General features: G+C 45.9%; 1 protein-coding gene across 1 annotated transcript; it reads left to right on the plus strand.

Annotated features, from left to right (window-relative positions):
- The first annotated feature begins 343 nt into the window (after positions 1 to 343).
- LOC144721209 (carbohydrate sulfotransferase 8-like) lies at positions 344 to 21,481 on the plus strand. The gene is made up of 4 exons (XM_078598641.1): positions 344 to 454; positions 15,651 to 15,767; positions 19,173 to 19,636; positions 20,582 to 21,481. The coding sequence occupies exons 2-4, from the start codon at positions 15,662 to 15,664 to the stop codon at positions 20,972 to 20,974; spliced, it is 963 nt and encodes a 320-aa protein (XP_078454767.1). The 5' UTR covers positions 344 to 454; positions 15,651 to 15,661; the 3' UTR covers positions 20,975 to 21,481.
- The last annotated feature ends 1,991 nt before the right edge of the window (positions 21,482 to 23,472 follow it).

Here is a 23,472-nt window from a genome sequence, read left to right on the forward strand (position 1 = left end):
AAAATTACAAATAGAATACATTTTATGAGTAACTTCTCGTATCCATTAAACATATATTTTACGTATCGTTTCTATTTTTATTTATCCATTTTTTATGCCCTCTGAATTGCGAACGTAGACAATCTCCGATGCCCATTTGATTTAATAAAATAAGTCCACCACACCCAGCTCAGTAAATATACAAAGTGCCTGCTGTGCCTACAACGGCTTTACATCTTCACCACCCATATGCCCTCCCCCATTGGTCACCTACCTGCCCATGTCCACCATCTATTAGGCGGCCAAGGAATTATGAACATCTTTAAAGTCAACACCACAGAAGTCAGGTAGATTGTGTGCAGCACGGCTTCGCAGAGAGCAGTTGTTTTTGTACTCTACGCTCCACTTCATGTTCGCTAACCTGAGTGGGAAACATTCACCGATATTCAGGAAGACGTAACAACGTTATATGCTGGTGAGTGTACATACTCATCTACGGTAATTAACACGCGTTCATGTATGTATGTATATTGAGTTTCTTTCGCACTCTATGTAGCCACCCGTGGTTATCGGGGGTACGGGAAAAGGACAACAAACTAAACACAAAAAGCAGTTTCTAAAGAATTTAGTTTTAAATCTAGATTTTAAAGTGCGTAGCTCTGGTTGCTTCCTCATATCGGAAGGAAGAGCATTCCAGACGACCGCAGAAGCGCATCTGAAAGTGCGCGATGCAGTGAAGTCTTTGTTCGATGGCTGTCCAAAAGCCGCTGCTAGGATGACCGGAGTTCGCGTGATGGGTTATGCTCCTCGACAAGATCAGCAAGGTATCGTGGTTAATTTGTGGCAAGCACCTGTGGTGGATCTGAAGAGGTTGTATGGGTACATGTTTTGCTTTATCGTGTGTTATCGCGCCTGTTAATGGTCTGAGAAATCACCCATTCTCGTAAAGGTTGAGTCACTTTTGCCAGGGCTTTATTTCTCGCTGGATATTTTCCATGGCGCAGGTAGACCATGAAGGCAGTGCGTGATCGGTAAAAGCAAGAGCAAGATGTGTATTCCATGTGGTGTACCTGGTGCAAGAGACATTTTCTGTAACTCAGTGCTATATTTTAATGACAGATTAGGGATATACTGGACTGCATTTTACGTGTGCATTCAATATCAGATAAAACAACTTAGAAAATCATTGTAACATGGTGCTGTACATTTAAAACTAAACTAAGGAACTGTGTTAAATCCTGAATTGGTTGGTACCTCAATCCAATTATACGTGCATGAGGTATGCTTGGAAATATTTAACGTTTTTACACATGCTAGTGTTTCCACGCTCTCACCTAGCCTTCATTGAAAACAAATACGAATAGTTGGCTTAATTAACATCGATCTCAATATACTCATCAACAAAACGTTCCTTACAATTAAAAGATATACAATAGACACGAAGTAAAAATATAGAAATTAGACATGTCAGGCAAATTGTCCTTCATAGCACAGAAATGGCCATTGCCCTCAACATTGCTGATTATTTATTTTTTCTTTGAAGGCAACAGTGTTGTTGACGAATGTTTTTTTCATTGTGATTATGCACCACTGCCAACGCAGCATCGCCAAATACGTTTATTACCAGCAATAGGATGCTTATTGTTTTAGTTAGTGTTAATTTACAAAAAAGAAGAACATATATACAGTTAGGGAAAAAAGTATTTGATCCCCTGCTGATTTTGTACGTTTGCCCACTGACAAAGAAATGATCAGTCTATAATTTTAATGGTAGGTTTATTTGAACAGAGAGAGACAGAATAACAACAACAAAATCCAAAAAACGCATGTAAAAATGTTATAAATTGATTTGCATTTTAATGAGGGAAATAAGTATTTGACCCCTCTGCAAAACATGACTTAGTACTTGGTGGCAAAACACTTGTTGGCAATCACAGAGGTCAGACGTTTCTTGTAGTTGGCCACCAGGTTTGCACACATCTCAAGAGGGATTTTGTCCCACTCCTCTATGCAGATCTTCTCCAAGTCATTAAGGTTTCGAGGCTGACGTTTGGCAACTCGAACCTTCAGCTCCCTCCACAGATTTTCTATGGGATTAAGGTCTGGAGACTGGCTAGGCCATTCCAGGACCTTAATGTGCTTCTTCTTGAGCCACTCCTTTGTTGCCTTGGCCGTGTGTGTTTGGGTCATTGTCATGCTGGAATACCCATCCACGACCCATTTTCAATGCCCTGGCTGAGGGAAGGAGGTTCTCACCCAATATTTGACGGTACATGGCCCCGTCCATCGTCCCTTTTATGCGGTGAAGTTGTCCTGTCTCCTTAGCAGAAAAACACCCCCAAAGCATAATGTTTCCACCTCCATGTTTGACGGTGGGGATGGTGTTCTTGGGGTCATAGGCAGCATTCCTCCTCCTCCAAACACGTCGAGTTGAGTTGATGCCAAAGAGCTCCATTTTGGTCTCATCTGACCACAACACTTTCACCCAGTTGTCCTCTGAATCATTCAGATGTTCATTGGCAAACTTCAGACGGGCATGTATATGTGCTTTCGTGAGCAGGGGGACCTTGCGGGCGCTGCAGGATTTCAGTCCTTCACGGCGTAGTGTGTTACCAACTGTTTTCTTGGTGACTATGGTCCCAGCTGCCTTGAGATCATTGACAAGATCCTCCCGTGTAGTTCTGGGCTAATTCCTAACCATTCTCATGATCATTGCAACTCCACGAGGTGAGATCTTGCATGTGTAATAAAAGACTCCGTCAGGCACTGCTGGTCTCCGTTTGTCTTTTATTCAGGTTCTTCTTCGCACCCCACTGGCCTCCTCCCGGACCAGTGTCGTCTCGCGCGCGCCCCGCGCACGCTCCCTCTCGCGTGCCACACACGCTCTCTCGCGTGCCACGCTCTCTCTCTCGCATGCCACGCACGCTCTCTCTCTCTCGCGTGCCAAGCACGCTCCTCCGTTAGCTCCTCTATTCCCGCACTCCGCACAACGCTGGCCGGCGGCGTGCTGAGGTCCTTCGGCCACGTGGCTGATGGCGCGGGATCTTTTCCTCACCACCCAACGTGGCTCAGCATCTTAACTTCCCCGACTGCTCCGATCTCTTCCGGGCTCCCCCTTATATCCATTCCCCCCACGTGACCCTGACTCCCGCCTCCCGGATCGTCAGATCCGGCCTTCCCATACTACCCCGCTGGCTCCGCCCCCATTCACCTCGCCTCCCATTGGAGCCGAGGTGAACAGTTGCCCCTCCCACACGCCCCGCAGACCAGGCTCTGCCCCCCAATGCCCCGGGCCGCGTGATTGGACCAGAGGCCAGCAACAACCCCATTTATGCTCGCATTACACATGGAGCCCCAGGCCGAGGGAGATTGACAGTTCTTTTGTGTTTCTTCCATTTGTGAATAATCGCACCAACTGTTGTCACCTTCTCACCAAGCTGCTTGGCGATGGTCTTGTAGCCCATTCCAGCCTTGTGTAGGTCTACAATCTTGTCCCTGACATCCTTGGAGAGCTCTTTGGTCTTGGCCATGGTGGAGAGTTTGGAATCTGATTGATTGATTGCTTCTGTGAACAGGTGTCTTTTATACAGGTAACAAGCTGATATTAGGAGCACTCCCTTTAAGAGTGTGCTCCTAATCTCAGCTCGTTACCTGTATAAAAGACACCTGCGAGCCATAAATCTTTCTGATTGAGAGGGGGTCAAATACTTATTTCCCTCATTAAAATGCCAATCAATTTAGAACATTTTTTACATGCGTTTTTCTGGATTTTGTTGTTGTTATTCTGTCTCTCACTGTTCAAATAAACCTACCATTACAATTATAGACTGATCATTTCTTTGTCAGTGGGCAAACGTACAAAATCAGCAGGGGATCAAACACTTTTTGCCATCACTGTAAACCTAGTTTGATTATGTGTAGTGAATCCAACTGAGTTGCAGACATTATCTTGGGAGCAACACTATTTATTACATCAACTCAACACAACATAACGTAACCTACACTCGGGTGTTGAATGCCCATCTAACCACGCTACGGCAGAACTAGACACGGTCCCACTATCCCGGTCCGGACCATGAGATGGGTCCCGGACCCGATGTGGATCTTCACTCACCAACAGTCAAGAACCCTGAGTCCCACACGGGGCCCCCGTTATATCAGCCTGGGATGGGGCTGGCTCCGCCTCTCGTCCCACCCACCTTATCGATCTCTCCAGCTCTTTCCCCAAGGCTCCCGAGAGCTCCTCTATACCACGTAACCCCCCAGCGGCCACCCACCAATATAATCTGGTCACGTGTCAGAAGGTCACCCAGAGTATCATGCCCCAACGTAACCCGGGCTGGTAGACACTCTCTCTTGCTCCCTGACCGGGAACCTGCACCGTATACTGTACATGGTGCCCTTGCACTAATCAACGCTCACCCAAGCTCCGCTACGGCTTGTACTGCGCCAAGTAACCGGGCTACACATAATGGCAACATACTATCCCTCGTGGCCTCGCACATAGTGACATACCCAGTCACTACATCACCCCCCCCCCCCCTCTGTAGCATCCAGCCGTCCCGGCTGCCAACTCCCCCGTAAGTAAGCAACCGACGAATATATCTATATATATAAAAGTCAAAAATTGTGGGTTTTTGGGTTTGTGTGTGGGTTTGTGTGGTCGCACGCTTGGCTCTCCAATGGTGGGGTTAACATAAAGAAAATAGCCAGTTACAATGCCGTAAGCCCCATGGTCAGCAAGCGCTATTCCTTTTTCACATCCGTCAACTTTAAATTAGTTTAATTAGCGATTTAGTTCGATTTTTGCGAGCTTCACTATTATTTATTTATGACGCATGCACGACCATACCAACTCACGCGCCTTTGGTGGCGGAGACGGCCCATGCCAAGTCGCACGCCTTCGGTGGGAGTGAGGGGGACATTTTCTTTCGCGTTAAAAATGCTATAAAAATACACTAAACGCTGACGTAAATTCTTCACTGTGTCATGTCCCCCCCCCACCCCGATGCGTGCAGTTACTAATATATACAGTCGCTAGATGCTAGCACTATAGGCAGCAGACCTTTTATTTATTTATCACGCGCATACGACCATACCAACTCACGTGCCTTTGGTGGGGGGGGGACATTTTCTTTCACGTAAAAAATGCTATAAAAATATTCACTGCGTGATGTCTCCCCCACCCTGATGCGTGTAGTTATTACTACTATACAGTCAGTAGATGTAGCAGATACCACCACAGTCGGAATGCACTGCTGTATTCATAGCAGGTACCACCACAGTCAGTATTCACTGCTGTAATCATAGCAGGTACCACCACAGTCAGTATTCACTGCTGTAATCATAGCAGGTATCACCACACGGGACTAGGCCTCACCATGCCACTCTGTCAGGTGCGTACTTTGTGCTATAGAGTCGATAAATACTGCTATAGAGTCAGCATGTACTACTGTAGTGATAGCAGGTACCACCAGTCGGTATGCACTGCTGTAATCATAGCAGGTACCACCACAGTCAGTATGCACTGCTGTAATCATAGCAGGTACCACCACAGTATGCACTGCTGTAATCATCGCAAGTATCACCACAGTATGCACTGCTGCAGTGAAAGTAGGTACCACCACAGTCGGTATGCACTGCTGTAATCATAGCAGGTACCACCACACTCAGTACGCACTACTGTTACATTTTTAAGAGTAGTTTTGAAATATTTTTAAGACCCGGGCAACGCCGGGTTCTTCCTGCTAGAATATATATTAAAACAATAAGCAAGTGTGCTCCAACAATAACATAACAGCACAATAAATACCCAAACCCAACTGTACAATATATACACCAAGAAAAAAAAAACACACACACAACAGTGAAAAATTAACAACCCAACAATTGCGTCGTACAAGATCCCCACAATCAACATCTCACATCCACAACGTGTAACAACGCCCGTGAGCTCGATGGCGAGCAGGATCAGCCAAATACTCGCCACAACTCATGCGAGCGCAACAACCCATGACGGTGTGGGAGTGTGCAATGCGCGGGGATCATGCAAATCGAGTCTTTGAGCGAGTCCCCAATGCCGGGCCTCCAGGTGGGTTGGGCTCGTCTACCCTGGAAGGCACGGGGAAAGTAAGAAATCGACCCGATGAAGCTGGCTGCTCACAAAGAGCAATAGGCCGGGTTGTTGGGTTTTCCGCATCCAGAGCACGCGAGGCCGGCACGCGTGCGAGGCATCAATCGAGCAGCGCCTGGGGGCGGAACAGAAATACTCTGCTGAGGAGCAGCGTCAGCAGACGCATGTCTCAGCTCATCGGGCACACCCGACACTCGGCTCCTGCGATATGGAGATGAAACAAACTCACACAGTGCAATAAACGGCTTAAGACAAGAGGGGTGCACAAACCAACTCCGCTTACTGAACCGAATCTGGACACATTGCGGACGCACGACCCAAATCACGTCAACCGGCCCTCGCCAGGGTTGCAGCAACTTGGGAGATGTGCCCATGGGCACCTGTGGACAGTGCAACCAGGCTCTGTCTCCCGGCGACCAATCGCACGGAGAGACACGGGCTCCCTTGAGCTGATGGTTAGACAACTGTCTGGCCCGGGAGATAACACTGGCAGCTTCCCGCGCCTCAGAAAGTTTAGCAAGAGTAAAGCGAACTGAATTAGAAATTTTGGATACTTTCACAGCGGGCGCGGCTTGTAACTGCACGTCAATTGGAGGATCATATTCCCTCCCATACATAAAAAATAATGGAGAGTAGCCGGTGGACGTGTGAGGGGTTATCCTGTAGGCAGCAAGAACCATAGGAACATGCAAGTCCCAATCGACCTGTGACTCGCTGACCAGGTGACTCAGCATGGAGGTCAGAGTATGGTGTAGGCGTTCGACTATGCCATCTGTTTGCAGGTGGTACGGTGACGTGCTCACCTTTTTTGTCCCCAGCAAATCACAAACCTCCCGCAGCAGTTTAGATTTTTTTTTACCCTGATCCGTCAGGAGGTGCTCGGGGGCACCCTTACCCAGAACATAACCATTGAGGAATGCCTCGGTAATCGTCACAGCCGATTGATTCGAAAGCAGCCAGGCCATAGGCCCATGAGTAAGTATCTGTTCCCTCGTGCGGAAGTAGGAAACGGCCCGAGAATGTCGAGGGCAACTATTTAATTAATTCGCGACACCTGGATGGATTGCAGCGGAGGGTAACAAGATCTTGCTGGTGGCTTCCGCCGGGCGCATTGTACGCAGCCCTTCAATACATTTTCGACGTCAGAAGCCATGGCCGGCCAGTAAAAATCAAATTTAAGCACGGCAAGCATCTTTTGCATACCGAGATGTAACAACCGTTTATGCAGAAATAATGGTTGAAGGCGCGCCGGTGTCAACTAGCATACAAATCTCAACCCCCTTAATGAACTCCAGTACCGCCGATGAACCCGCGGCCGCCGCAACCACTCGATGTGCCAGCTCCGACGACTGATCAGGTTGGAGCGGCCACGCGTCGCGAACATGCACCGACGGCCCCCCGAAACTGCGCATGACCCCGAATCGAATCAGACCCCCCCGATGAGTGAAGTGAACCCTGGGGCCAAGTGTGGAGTGCGCTGCGACTCACCTTAGGAAACAGGGAATCGTAGGAAGGCGGACATCCCAGGAGCCGCCGTCGAGGGACCCGGCAGCCCAACTGGATGTGCCTCGGCAGGCCGCAGTTGTAGCAGACGACCCGCCTATGCTGGACCGGGATGATGCAGACCTCGCCCGCTGCCGGTCGTCCCGTCGCCGAACGCTGTCACCCCGACAGTCGCTGCCTTGCTGGTGCAGCGAGCATGCGGGGGCGGGCTTATCATCTGTGAGGGCGCTGTGGAGGACGTAGCACACACCACCAACACTCTATCACGCTGCAGGGTCTGCTGCGCCTGGATGCACCTGGCGATCCGAAGTGAAGACACCTCATCGTTCTCGGCGGGAAGCACAGTATGAAGTTCCTTTGCGACTTCCAACATCTTCTCGAGGACCAAGGCGTCAAGGCCGTCGTGGTCCATTTTAGGGAACGTGGCCTTCACCAGCGCCAAGAGCGTGCTTCGGTAGGTAAGAGCCGACTCACCTTCCCCTTTATGTCTTATGGCAACCTTTTGGCGGGTGTTCAAAGGGGGCTCAACGACAGCGACCATCTGGTCAAATGCCTGCGTGAGGGATGGTGAGGAACGCTGCTAAAGCGTCGTCATCGAGGGCGGCGGGCAGCGCCTTCAGTGCGTCTGCCTCCGTCCATCCCGCCAGGTCGGCATTGGTGAGAAACCGCCGCTTTAACGCCACCCAGTCGCCACTGGCGGCAACAAATTATTTAATAAAGGGCAGTCGACGGCGGAGCAACTGGACGTCAATCGACGAGGATATCCTCACTTCAAGCTTGGTGGGCTCAGCGCTCCACACCGGTGGCAAAATGGCGGCCGCGAGCGCGGGCAGAATCAATAGCGTTCCCCCCTTCAGTGAAATGACGGCCAAGTCGCCCCGTCCGGACAACTCCGTCGCTCCCTCCTTCGCCGTTGAGGACAGGGAACATATCTCGGTGAGGATCGAGGACGCTGCTTGAAGGAGGTCAGCAAGACGACTGTGCGCGTCCCTGACGAGCGCTTCCAATGAAGGCAAGGCGCCGCACACCCCGCTGCGCTCTGCGCCGCTGGCAGCCCCTCCGGTCTTTATTCGACGGCCGTAGGCGGAATCAGCTCCTCGTCGTCTTCGTCGTCCGACGCCCATACACAAACTCTGCGACGTATAGACATGACTTGTCTAACGCTAGCTAGAGCTTAGCAAGTTGGCCACTTCCGACACCAGCTGTAGTGAGTCCAACTGAGTTGCAGACGTTGTCATGGGAGCAACACTATTTATTACATCAACTCAACATAACATAACGTAACCTACACTCGGGTGTTGAACGCCCATCTAACCACGCTACGGTAGAACTAGACACGGTCCCGATATCCCGGTCCGGACCACGAGCTGGGTCCCGTACCGCATGGCTAGAGGCTTCTTCAACCCGATGTGGATTTTCACTTACCAACAGTCAAGAACCCCGAGCCCCACACGGGGCCCCCATTAAATCAGCCTGGGCCGGGGCTAGCTTCTCGATCTCTCCAGCTCTTTCCCCAAGGCTCCCAAGAGCTCCTCTATACCACTTGACCCCCCAACGGTCTCCGTCCACCGGTGGCCCGCCACCAATATCATCCGGTCACATGTCAGCAGGTCACCCAGAGTATCATGCCCCAACGTAACCCTGGCTGGCAGACACTCTCTCTTGCTCCCTAACCGGGAGCCCGCACCGCACACTGTACGTGGTGCCCTCTCGCTCACCAGCGCTCACCCAAGCCCCGCTAGGGCTGGTACTGTGCCCAGTAATCGGGCTACACATAATGGTAACATACTCTCCGCCGTGGCCTCGCAGGCCCGGCACCACATAGTGACATACCCAGTTACTACATATGTAAAATAAACCATACAAAATGTATAACTCAAAATGTAAAGTTTATGGTGGAGTGGTGTTGCGGTGATTGGTGTACAATAGTTGAGTGCCTCTCCCCCTTCCGCATGGACCAGCACGGGGAAGTATGGTCAAAACAACCCCACACATGACCAACATGCCAGGGGGAGGTAGTGGATTGACAAGAGGGATAAGAATTATTATAGAGTGCATGTCTAATATTGCCAACAGTAATACTGAGCTCGTAATATAGCAAATATGAGATTGTAATTCCTTATTATAATTCTCCCATGGGGAGATGCTGTACATCTGTTGATACTCACATGCACGCATATTAAATAACAGTCACCCAATACATTTCGCAAAAAGCCAGCTAATAGGCTCGGAAAACACAAAGAGGACTTAAAGCTGTAAAATTAAATGCATCCTTATAAACAAATTTGTAACAAAGAAATGAAGCTCAACACAAAACACGGATGCTGACAGTATGATTTTAGCAGTATTTCTGTGACCAGAGAAGGCAACACGTACGATGTTTGCCAAAAACTCAAGCAAACAACTGCCATCGTGTTTTGCTTATTTCAACTGTTTTAAGAACGGCTTATGGAACCAGTTTTCAGCTTCATTTACGTACAGTTTACAACAACTCAACTGCACAGTATCGTAAACGTGCTGACAGTAACTTAACAGCGGTTTTCAGTCACTGAAATCTGACGTGTTTTATCAGGCGTTTACCAGCACGTGCTGTTCCGCATGATTGTCCAACGTTTCAGTCCACGAGCTGGGAGCTTATTGAGGAACTCAATTTAGTTCCTAAACAGACCCCCCCCCCCAGCAAAAATAAGCGAAGCTTCAAGACATCACGCGGAACAACAGCGCGGTACAGCCCCAATATCACATGACCGCACAGAACATTAGGCAGTAGTATATTTTTTAACCCCCCCCCCCACTTTCACGTCCTGCAAGTCAAATGAGTCGAGTAGGCTTTGTTCTGTTTGCCGAGCAACAAACACACTGGAGTTGCAGATATTTCCGTCCCGAAGGTGACCTCGGAAAACTTGCGAATGCGGTGAGGTGCAAACCATCAGGCACGCATCATTTGGGACCTTTTTGCCAGACTTAAATCCTTGAAAAAGGTTTATATTTGGTGTTTGAACATATTAACACCTGTTTTATTGCCAGAAAAGGTAAAACCTATTCTTATTTTTTCACATGTATCGTCATTTAATACGACCCAACACAAGCACGCGTTTTCCGGTGGAACAAGGCCATGAGTGCTTCATTCAGTGGGAATCTAGCAGATCTAGCAGCTAGTAGTAGATCAGAGGGCAAACTCTGTTCCACACAGGACAGGCAACACATTTGTCTAGAGCAGGTGTCGGCAACCGAAATAACAAGAAGAGACATTTTTTTATTTAAAGCTTTCGTGACTGCAGGGATTCATATTCTTGGTTCTTTCGGTGAAGTCACGTAGAAGGGAAATAAAAAAAAAATTCTCACGACGTTTCGACTGCAACACAAGCAAGTCGAAACGTCGTGAGAATTTTATTGTTTTATATTTGTATTATTTTATTATTTCCCTTCTACGTGACTTTACCGAAAGAACCAAGAATAAGAGACATTTTTGTTTTTAATTTCGGTACAAAACTCTATGGCACACCTGTCAACCCATACGGTTTACCCGTATTCTTGAGAGTAGGGAAATTGAACTTTCAGGTCCATACGCATACAGCCGTTTCAATACGGGTAAAATAATTATGTAAAATGTGTCTAATTGTTTGTGTTTCTCCCTTGTGATGGGACTTTGTAGGATGAACCTTGAGATGTACAAGGGCACGGGGGTGACCAATAAGGTCAGAGTTAGTCTATAATAAGGTAGGACACTGATAAGGGGTTGACAGGTATGGAACCTAAGCAGGTCTAGTAGCCAGTGATCGATCAGAGGGCAAACACCATTCCGCACTGGACGGGCAACACATCTGTCTAGAGCAAGGGTCGGCAACCGAAATAACAAGAAGAGACAGGTTATTTTATTCGGTACAACACTCAATGTTTCAAGAGCCGCAATGCTTGTGAATACATACTACACACATGACGTCACGAAGCAGTCCGTCAAGAACCGCATGCGGCTCCGAAGCCGCAGGTTACCAAACCCTGCTCTAGAGAGTTGCTGCAATAATGTGGCAATGTAACATATTATCTCCACGATAATCGAACGATATGATCCACGATAATCGTATGAAATAACATCCATAACCGTACGAAATGACATCCACGATAAGTGTTCAATATATGATCCACGATAATCGCACAATATAAGATCTACGATAATTGTACGATATACGGTTCTCAATAATCACACGACATAAGATCCACGATAATCGTACAATATACGCTTCATGATAATCGTATGAAATAAGATCCACGATTATTGTACATTAGATCCACGACGACTATCGGCTCTTTTACAAAATGTCGCTCTATTGAGGTTATTGCTGCTCATTTTATTAATTTGACTTTGAATTTCCTGATAAAATATACGTGGAAAATACTAAACTCACCGATTAAAAGTTGCACATGAAATAGCAATTATCCGTGAAATTAGCGCTTTGCTTAAAGGTTTGTCGGAGTAATTGACATCATGACATCATCTTTATATTTAATTATTTTGTTTAAATTACAGCAATGAGCATTTATGATGCTTATAAATTGTTAAATTTCTTTAGAAGACTCGTGGCATGCTTATGTTGAGTCAACAGCCACTTGAAGTAGCGCAAAGTACATCTTTACAAAACAAATAAAATAGCATTGCAAAGTTACGGGAAACTGATATCACAGGGTTAAATTGTGTATCCTCCGATGACATCACGAAAATTGATACCGCAGCCACCATTCGTTGTATGTTTTATCTACCTTGGGTAACAGTCACTATTGGCTGGCCAAATAAGCAAAATATATATTAATATTTTAGAAGCAACCCTAACTTATATCCAACAAACATCCTCCCCTATCCAAGGTTCCAGGAATTGGCATTATTTTGCATTACTATTTTAAACTCATGAATCAATCCAATTTGAGTCTGGATGTCTCATTTTTATCTCTGCTTGTTTCGATGAATTTAGCCTGAAGTTAACATTTGCATGATCATAAATGATTGATGCTCATCATTCTAAGAACACATTTCAATCAATTAAATTGATTAATCAATTCAGACCTAATATAAGGAATGTAAACATGCGTCTGACTCAAGATGTGATGGATTCTCCCAATTCGGGATTGGGAGGATTCAACAATCATGCAGCACCTCTATTGGCTGTGCTGAACGCATTAAATACAACAGAAATTAATACAATAGAAGATAATCAATCCTACACATACAGGAGTACACGGTCCGGTGCGTGTATTGTGAATATAATAAATGAGTTACATTGATGAATACATGCATTGTTAGATACCTCAAGTAAGACGTTGCCAGCGTACACACATATACACAGCTTGTACAAACGTGTATGCTTTTTATATGCACATTGGCTACGTACTGTGTGAAAGAAGTTCAATACACAGTATCGTACATAGATACTACAAATTAACCCATACGTTCTCACAATAATTTCCTCCTAAGGAGTAATGCACTGAAGGTCATTCCAGTGCAATGTGATATTTGTAAACAATTTGTTTAATGACCTTTGCAAGCATTTCAGCAGAATGTGTCTTTTATTGCATATATTTGTTTGTTGGCTTATACCGGCTTTTACTCCATTAATCCTTCTACCAAGCATTTGTTGTGCGCTTCAATGCCGTCTAAACAGCAGCACCATAGTTATTCTTTCGGTCAACATCCTTAATAGGTCATGTTGATATAGCCTTTAATTTATTTTTTACCATATTGGGCCCTTACGAGGGTGAGATCAACATCTCGTGTTGTGTTATTTTCATCGAGGCTGGCTGCCCCCCGCGTTGAGTCCAAGTGCGCACGACTCCCCGTTGAGTACTTGGGATCGGTCCGTGAGTTACCTGGCCATGATGGGTGGTGCGTGCTCGTCACTTACAAATACACATTATTGTACCAGGTAAAGCCCACCGAGCTGTACACAGTAATGCATTCCCTTATTATTCACAAACTTGCTGTCCGTGATTTTGGCTGTCCGCGAATCACATCTGGAACTCTACACGACTGCATTTATAAACTATTATTTAATCATGTAATACTTATTTGTATTTACTTTTTAGTTATTGTAACCATTTTTTTGTGTTATTATAAATGTAATTTATTTACCTGCGTATCTATTTATTTAAGGGAATTCATAAAAAAAATATTTTCGTAGGCCAATGTCATTATCCACGAAATGTTCTATTCACGAGCATCTCCGGAACATATCCCCCGTGAATAACGAGGGAATACTGTAGCTATTTTTCAGAAGTGACCTGGCCATAAATGATAGCTCAACAAAGTGGCTTATCACGTGGCGTCATGATGAGGATTGAACCCACGACCTCTTGTATACCAGCCAAGGAAGATAACATCTCACCACCGTGTGTAGCTTCTCGAGATCGCAGCCTCTTGAAATGCATCTGCAGCTCAGATGCTGTACTGTGTTGTTGTAAAAGCACTTAAACCTGAGACATCATCTTATCTTCTCCCTTCATTAATTTTTAAATGGGTATGGACATCATATGATGTTCAGATGACTGAGTTTTTGTAATTGTGCATTTTCACCCCATGACATATCACTCTCTATTGTTATTATGTGTCCACACAAGCGTACTTTGCAGATAGGAGTGTGATTTATTCTGTTGGTTAACGGTGCAGTGTTTTCACAGTATGAAAATGGGCCAACTTTATCAAGACAAAACCACTGAACAACACCGCGGGGGCTTCAGTCATTCACCTCAAATACTCACAGCATCACTTCCCAATAGCTCTCGACTGGCTCATCAACCTCTAACATCAACACGGAACGTAAATCTCCCTGCCGTAACTAAACTATTAAACATTTTTTTTTTATTTTACCAGGTAAGGCTCACTGAGCTATATAGCTCTTTTTTTAAAGCTACCTGATCGCAAATGATATATCAACGGAGTGGCTTATCGCGTGCAGATGTATTGCAGCCAAATACTCTAAACGCACGTTGATTCTGAATGTGGAGGGAAAAACTGGAGGACCTGGAAAAAATCCACGCGACCACTGGGAGACGCACAAACTCCAAATATACAGGCGTCAGGGTCGGGATCGAACCCACGACCTGCTGGAAACCAGGCGAGGAAGTTAACGGTCGAATGCCAAAGCAGAAATAAAGTTTAACAAAACATCTACTATATCTTGGGACCTTTTCTGCCAGTATCAAAGCATGAAAAATGTCCCATGACATAGTTGCTCAACCAAAGCTATAAGTGCTCTGATACGTGCATTGTCTTTATACTGTTCGCCTGTTGGCGTTGTCTGGACTGACACTGGTGGTGAGACAAGGCCATACGGAAGGCTGTCTCTGGTGTAGGCCAATCAGTTTCAAAGACAATTTATATCGTTTCAGAACATGTTTGTTTGCATATTTTGCCACAAGTATGTGTGCTAAATGCAGACTTTATGCCTGGCAAAAGGTATCTATTTGGTGTTTGAACATCTTAACACCTGTTTTCTTGCCAGAAAGGGTAAAACCTAAAACATTGACTAACCAGGGAAAAATAAGACTTCTCCCCAAAAAATTGATGCGCGATGTTCCATGCCTAGCAGAACATGAGCACACATAATAACTCCTCTTATCCACGGTGATATTGGAGCCCCAATATCGCATATAATATTCTTAGACGCGTGGTTATCAACAATTTTATTTCTCTGATCTGCATGCGGGGGCGAAATATCGTCGACAACCGCTACGGACATGGTGATGAACTTGCCACGTTGATTGCTCTTTCGTCGGCAAACTAAAATTGTGGATACTAGGATGCCGTTTCGCACAGATGTATAGGAAAAGTTGCCGATAATCAGACGACGAGGAAAATATAGGGCCCATGGATGAACGGAGTTTTTTGCGAACCCTACAGCTGCCATGGGTGAAAGTTAAACTCAGGTCGTGGCGTCCACTAACTGATGCGTCAGAGCTTCCCCCCCTCCCCCAGTATTGTGTATATTTCATGAGAGAATACATCGAAGGGAAATGTTTTAACGTCGAGTAAATGTGTGCCCTATAGGTAGCGGCAACATGAAACGAACACGCTCCTTTTCGTGCATCGTGATGCTCGGAGGCCTTGTGCTCTTCTACATATACCTGAAGTATCACATGCTGTCCAGCCAGCAAAACCTCAAAGGTAACCAGCACTGGTGGTATTTACAACCATTCGTCATCATAAGCTCACCACATCGTCCTGTTTGCAAGACGGATTATCTCCACAGGTAGCTTAATATTATGCCATCGGAGCCGTGCCTACGTTGATATATAGAGAACACTTAAGGGGTTCACCCCACCTAATCTATATTGTAAATATAACACACAATAAACAGTCAATGTTTTGGCGGCTAACAGGAGTGGCAATGTCTGTAAAGCAGTGTTTTTGACTGAATGTGTGGAGTTTTTGTAATCGTTAAAAGGCATCGTTTTCCCCAAAATATTGGTTGCACGTGCGGATTTTGAGAGGTGGTGGACGTGGTCATATAATTGTGTGACTTACAGTTAAATGCGAAGTAAAATAATTTACAATCTATAGCAAGTTTATCAAAAGCAAACAAATGTAGCAAATCCAAGGTGCAAGCAAATTGTGGGAGATCGTGACCCCCTCCTCTGGAGATACAGGAAATTGGTACAGTATTGATATTTACCAAAGACAATACATTTAATATTCATTTTTTAACAGGAAAACCTCACCGAACGCGGTTATATTGATTGCGTGTTTCGGCCACGCACGGTTTACTCAATGAGGACTATTTGCCAGAACATGGAAGGTGATGTTTTAGCTACACCAGGAGTTGGCAACCTTTCAAAGAAGAAGATAATTGTTTTTTGTCTTTGACCAAAATAGTTCGAGAGCCGCCATCACACACACGGACCTACTTGTACACAAACACAGCAGCAGGTATACAGCAGATGAAAAATTCTGACTTAAATAAACAATAAACTCCAATCTTTATTCGAAGCTTTCGTGACTGCAGGAATTAATCTTTGGTTCTTTCGGTAAAGTCACGTAGAAAATATAATCAAATAATAGAATACGACGTTTCGGTTGCAACACAAGCAACCATCATCAGGTAAGAATGAATGATAAAGCACAGACACGGGAACAGCATAGGCAGACACATGCAGAGAGACACACCAAGACAAACAGAAGTATAATTGTATAAGTATAATGCAATGCAACACATGTGTTGCATTACGTTACACTTCTTATTTTTACTAAATTTGCTTTCTCAAACTTTCGATTTTCTTGCTCTAAACCATTCTCTCCTCCGGCCACTGTGGTCCGGAATTCCACACTGCTCCCTCCTTGTCCCCTCGTCTGTCAGCTGGTCCCGCCTCCCCAGTCCTCTCTCTGCCCCGGCCCCTCCCCCCTCTCTCTATTTAATGCATCGGCACAGATTCCGTTGTCCTTCTGTTTGTCTTGGTGTGTGTCTCGCTCGGTGTGTATCTGTGTGTCTCTCTCTGCATGTGTCTGCCTATGCTGTTCCCGTGTCTGTGTTTTATCATTCATTCTTACTTGATGGTTGCTTGTGTTGCAACCGAAACGTCATATTATATTACTTGATTATATTTTCTACGTGACTTTACCGAAAGAACCAAAACATTTACCCGTAAAAACAAACTTTTTCACTATAAATCCTTTATATGCGTGGCGGCTAGAGTCCTCTCGTCCTCTGGCTTGAGATGGCTGCCACCTATGGGTCAGATGATTGCCTGCCACCATTAAGCAATTGGTAATTAAATATAATTTTTTTCCCTAAAAAGTGTAACATTTTGGAATTTTTTTTCACGAAAATAAATTGTCACGCACAACGAGTCTGTGTGCAAAATGTCAGCTCGATTGGATCACGGGAAGTGGGTTAAAAAACGACCGAAAGATTTGCACGGTCGTAAGCGCGCAAGCAAGCAAGTGAACTTAATATAAAGGATTTAAAAAATAAATAAACTCCGTCTATTTAGTTTATTTCCCCCTTAGTCCTTCTTTAACAATACAGTTTGACTGTTGTAAATGTTGTCGTCAACAAGACATTCCATTGCGACCCATTACCCGCCATACTTAATCAATTATCTAAACGTTCAATTATATTTAGGATTTAAGTTAAAAAAACGGCTGCCCGCAAAGGGGCAGCCAAAGATTCGCGAGGGGGAAGCTAAAGAGCCGCCGCATGCAGCTACGGAGCCGCAGGTTGTCGACCCCGGGGCTATAGGCGAGGGACCGTTCGTCATAGGGACGCCAGAGATGGCGAATCACGAACGTTCAAGTGACGGTGTCAGGGGGCGAACGTTGGGCACGAGTGCCGCGGTGTGGGATGCTGAGTTGGGGTGAAATTGAAAGAATTGTGTGCACGCACAAACACAAGAAATGGATAGTGACTCAGCATTCTTTCATACAATAATGGCGAAAATCACGTAGAATGAGTTCAACAAAGAGGGAGGGGCCGATCATTTCGGACCCAGGAACGCAAGTCTAGTTCTCCCATCAGGTCTATTATACTGGTAAGAACCTCCTGGTTACACCAGCCCACAGGGGATTCTTGTGTTCGTCCGTCCGTCGTGAAAGGAGGGGCTGGGTGAGGAGGGTGGGGCTGGGTGGGGAGGGGAGGGTGGGGAGGGACTTGGTGGGGGGGGGCTGGGTTGGGAGGGTGGGGCTGGGTGGAGGTGGGAGGGGTGGGGCTGGGTGGGGAGGGCCTGGTCACCCCGTGGTGCCCTTATAAAACTCAACGTTTAACCTACTCACGCCGGCTTGTCCCTGGCCATTGACCGAGCAACCCAACGTTCCTACCAGCTCCCTTCGCAGGAATATGTTTTATCTAACGTGGCTCACGACATTTCCCAGAAACGTAACCCCCCCCCTTCCCCCCCGTTTGGCAAGGTTTTCCTTTAAGTTTATTATTTATATCGGCCCCTTGTTTACAAATATTTAAAGTTTCGGCACTCTCCACTCTCGGGAAGTTTCTAGATCCGCCTCACAGTGATAACATTGTTCATTAGCTTCCCGCCACGGCACACTCGACATATGCAGTGATGGGCATGGTCACGCACACGAACCTTTCTAAATTAATGGCTACAAAACGGAATCCAATACAATCGACAACGCACTGATAGTAAGAGCGGTGCTGTGGCTTGGTGCTAGGTGTATGGTTTGAGGATTGTGGGGGCTGTATGGAGGTGTGTGGCGGTGAGTGCAAGTGTGGTGGGCGACCACTCGTGTGGGATGAAGTGAGTGGTTTTGTGGAGATGGGTGAGTGTATGTCAGTGGTGGTGTGTAGCATGGCGGGGTGTATAAAAACATCGCCACTGGGGAGACAAAGACGGCCGGGTGTGGTGCTGGCCACCCATCCCCTCGTGTACCGTGCCGACCCTCATAAGTGCTCGCTAACAGCACTTTCCTCAAGTCTCTTAAGGCTAAACACGGTTATTTGGCTTGTGGCGTGGTGGTAGGCGGTGGAGTGGGGAGTTGTGGGGGGTTTCAGTGGTATTTATGGAGTGTGCATATACAAGGCGATTTCATCCAATATCATGATCCGTTTGGTTTTCTCAGCACTGAGTGCAGGGAATGGAGGTGTTTACCAGACGAGATTCAGGTCTCGCAAGATGATTCCCACAAAAAGCTTTGCACAGGTGCAGAGGGCGATCATCCTGCGTGAAGCGTGCGGAAAACTTGGACACAAATCAGTGCAAACAAAGCATTTCACGAAGGACATGCTGGAGCACATTTACGTGGTGGACAGTCACCACCTGCTCTACTGTGGGATTGCCCACGTGGGGGACATACATTGGAAGAAAATCGCTCTGGTCCTCAGCGGTCACGCAGCCTCGGCCGACGAGATTTCGAGCTCCGAATCGCAGACCGACAACGGGCTCAAACGGCTGAGCGAACACAGCTCTTCCGAGGCCCTGAGTCGCATGTACAACTACACCAGCATGTTGTTTGTGCGGGATCCCATGGAACGCGTGGTCTCTGCCTTCCGTGAAATGATGGAAAAACAGATTTCATTCGAGAAGGTAAACACCGGTCTGTGACAACATTGCAGCTCACTTAAAGGGCTTCCCTCGTAGTGAACATACAGTCAAGACTTTTGTTTTCATAATACATTGTTGTTAGGTGCTAATAATTGGTGTATATATAAGCTTGTTGTGGTAAATAAATAACCATGTCGTATAATACTATATTACTGCAGTAATTTATTTCCAGGGGAAGCTCACTGAGTCCCCAAGACTGATTAAAATAATTATACATTATTTTGGCATTTTGATGTTTATTGCTTTTCGTGGAGGTTCAGCATCCAAAAAGCACTCCAGCCTCCTCTCGTTCACCTTTTATTTCATCAAACGTTTTGTTACCAGTCTCCTTTCAATAACTGTCCTGAGAGAGTATATAGTCCAGCTGTGTTTTCCAAATGTGTCCCCTCTGACAGATATTTCAAACTGCGTCGTGAAACTGTCGTACATGACCTTTGTTTTTACTCACATTTATCCCGAGCCCAACCTCTGTCACCCTCTTTATTGAGCTCCTTTGACATGTCCTTCCGTTAATTCCCATTGCACGTGGCTGTAATATGCAAATATGTGATGGCTTGATATTTTGTTCTTTTCAATAATTTAACTCTGACAGATAATCGATTTAACAGCAAAAAAACATGTCAAGTACTGCATCTTAAATTTGGACCCGATGCAAATGTTTTGATTAAAAAAGGGAAGTTTTGAACTGTTAAAGGAAAATTACCTTTTCTCAAATACACTGAATTCGAATCATTGCCTGCTCATCCTACGTTTGATGCTGCTGCCTACTAAACCTACGGTCGTATCTTATTTTTTTAATCACCCGTTAGAAGGTACTGAAATTTTAATTAAAATAACGTGGACATTATCGTAAAATTACCCACGGTCGGTGTTTGCACGCCCGTCTCTCCCTACTTCATTCTCACCCTCTTTGTGCCGTGCGCGCAGGACTCCTTTGGGGGTACGATGAAAAGAACGGGTCAAGGCGTCACATTTCAAGAGTTTGTGCAGTTTCTCCTGAACACGACGGGTCAACAAGACATTGACTGGCACTGGAGGCCCTATCACCGTGTCTGTAACCCATGCCTCGTGCGCTATACCTTCATTGGCAAGCTGGAAACCTCGCAGAGTGACGCGGCTGAATTACTGTCTTTAGTAAACGCCCCGAAAGACTTAACTTATCCTTCGACGGTCACTGCCGAATCATTTGAAAATATTACTCAGCGCTACTTGGCCCAGCTGCCACCAGAAATGCAAGAAGCTCTTTATAAAACCTATTACGTGGACTACTTGCTTTTTGGATACCCGCTCCCACCAGGCTTGTTAGACAAGTTACCGTAGTCACAAATAAAGACACGCATAGTTTAATTACACTGTATGCATTTCTACACAGTGGATATTGATTAACCTATTAACTGTTTTTTTTGTATTTAGCTTGTCCTTCCCCCACACCTCCGATTAGCACGGTTGGCTACGTACGGTGCAAACGACGTTCAACATACGTATGTGATTTAAATGTAAAATCGGACTCTAAAGTTGGGTGGCACACATCCACATTGGCAAGCCTGAATGAGGGAAAGTCAAGTCCCAGCTGGCCATGGAGTGAATTCTAGTCATATAGAGCTGGCATTGTACACACATATTGTCGAGATTACACCTTTTAGAAAAAACTATTCTGATTGTGGGCTGCACAAAATTGAGGCACTGTATTTTAAAATGTTTTCATTATGGAACCTTGTGCCATGAAGGATTGCATTTGGCAGTTTTGAAGGGTGCTGAATCCAGCTTTGATGTAATATTTTTGGCAACTGTTGTTTGGATATTTCTTGGAGGGTGGTACAGAGATAATGCGAATTACAGTATCAAAAGAAACCTTTGCATAATGCTGAGGTGTGACTTTTATTGTAGAGTATATAAAGGAACTGGGGTTATTCTCTTTTGCTGTTGGAAGAAAGTCATAACTTCCTTCGTTAAGGAAGTGCACTTTAATGAGTGCAAAATATTTGTTCTTCATACACAAGTGTATTTCATCAGCTCGATGAAATACAGTACACACATGGATATTGTGATAACTGTATATTCACCTTGTGATTGGTTTTATTGGGTTGTCATTTCCTCTAAAGGAATAAAATATTCCTTTAGAAATGTTTCATTCCACTTATCTTTCATGTCCATATCATGGAAACGGCCCGCAACCTAAAAACAAACAGTTGCTATGTTGTAGGTTCATATCTCGGCAATGCGTTCTGGACTGACAGGAGTTTGAACAACTGGAGCTCTCCTGACGTGTTTTCGAGTTGTAACGTGTGTTGTTTTTCAAGAAACTCCAAGCACCTGAAGTGAAGTGTGCAGAATAACACGCAGTACAACCTTCAACAGCATCGGAGAGCAATACACAGCACATCCGCGAACACCTTCTAGTGGTTTCAAGATCTATTCAACAGAAAAAAAGAGTGACGGTCAAAATTTCTGCTTTGGCATTCCCTAGTGATGTCAATGTGGTGTAGCCGCTGCCATATCTTAAAAAAAACCCATCTACATCATCATCACACACTGAACGGTGGAAGCCAGTGTCACACTGTAGCTGCTTCACAAGGCGCGCTGCACAGAGGGAGCCGGGCCGTGTTCATTCAATCACAATCGGTGCCCGCTGTGGTAATTAAAATCAGAAAGGGCTATCATGAAGTCAGGAGGCGACGATGCTGGGTTTTTTTAAATGGATGAATCGGTAGTTACAGCGGCAGTTGTGGCTGCGGCGCAGACGTGGTTTCAATGCTGATTTGGTAACAAAATAAAATGCGTATCGACAATTGTGTTGCGTTCTTCTTGTGTGGGGAAGATCACAGTTTATATGGTGGTGGAATTGATGATAGTGATCATGATGTTGTTAGTGATAATACTGGTGATGCTTCATCGCATAATAGGCGTCTCCTTAACTGGGCAATGCGACTGGCTTTGATCATCTACAATGCATATTGGTATTCGTATTAAAATGGAAAGATTGAATTCTCGCGGTGTCCGACTGTAAATGACAATTTACAGGAGCTAACACGAGAGGGCCGCATTGCCACGTTTTGAATGCGTATCGCATCAGCAACGGGGGAGCTGAGCTTTATGTGCGAATTCCAGGAGTTTGGGCGTTTTCACGTTTTGGTAGGCATAGCTTCTAGGGTAGCTTTCGTATCTCTGCACCAACGACCATGAGACACACACACGCATCAGCCCACACACACTGCTTAATCCCCCAGTCTTTGGTTCAAGCAGCAGCTTTGAACAGATCCCGAGCATAAATATTACAGCTGATATCCGGGCATGGCCTCGTGTGGATGTGTGGCTTAGGCTCCACTCCCCGAGTCACTCAATGCATCACGCGGTCTGCAACACGCGAAATTGATTTGCGGAATTTAAACAAAGGGTGTCTTATTGGGAGATTGGGTTCTGACAATAGGAATGTGGAATTCATACCAAGGGGCTCTGGACAACCAACGGAAATGACCAACAGTTGTTTAAACAGGGATAGGATTGAACAGAGACGATACACCGAATATCAACTCTACTGTTTGTGTGTAAAAGTGAGGGTGTGTAAAAGTGAGGGGAGCAGTTGTGCAGCGGTTTGCGCTACGATCCCGGCGACCCGAGTTCGATTCCCGCTCACGGCCAACACTGATGACGATTATCTGAAACAATCCTGTCGAGTCAGCCTAAAATGAGCACCTGGTGCGGTGTGTAAACGTTGCCACTGGAGACAAAGGCGGCCGGGCGTCCGCCTGGCCACCCACCCACACGTGTGCCGTGCCAGTCCTCATAAGCACTCGCTAACAGCACTTGCCTCAACAATC

Source organism: Lampetra planeri, chromosome 11 (assembly GCF_965212315.1).
Source record: "Lampetra planeri chromosome 11, kcLamPlan1.2.h2, whole genome shotgun sequence".
Taxonomy (NCBI): Eukaryota; Metazoa; Chordata; class Hyperoartia; order Petromyzontiformes; family Petromyzontidae; genus Lampetra; species Lampetra planeri.

What these genes read in the sequence shown, in the direction of transcription:
- LOC144721209 (XM_078598641.1), top strand. Translation starts at nt 15,662, where the DNA reads ATGAAACGAACACGCTCCTTTTCGTGCATCGTGATGCTCGGAGGCCTT. An exon ending in CAGCCAGCAAAACCTCAAAG is followed by an intron (nt 15,768 to 19,172) that starts GTAACCAGCACT and finishes TGGTTTTCTCAG; the next exon opens with CACTGAGTGCAGGGAATGGA. An exon ending in AACAGATTTCATTCGAGAAG is followed by an intron (nt 19,637 to 20,581) that starts GTAAACACCGGT and finishes CCGTGCGCGCAG; the next exon opens with GACTCCTTTGGGGGTACGAT.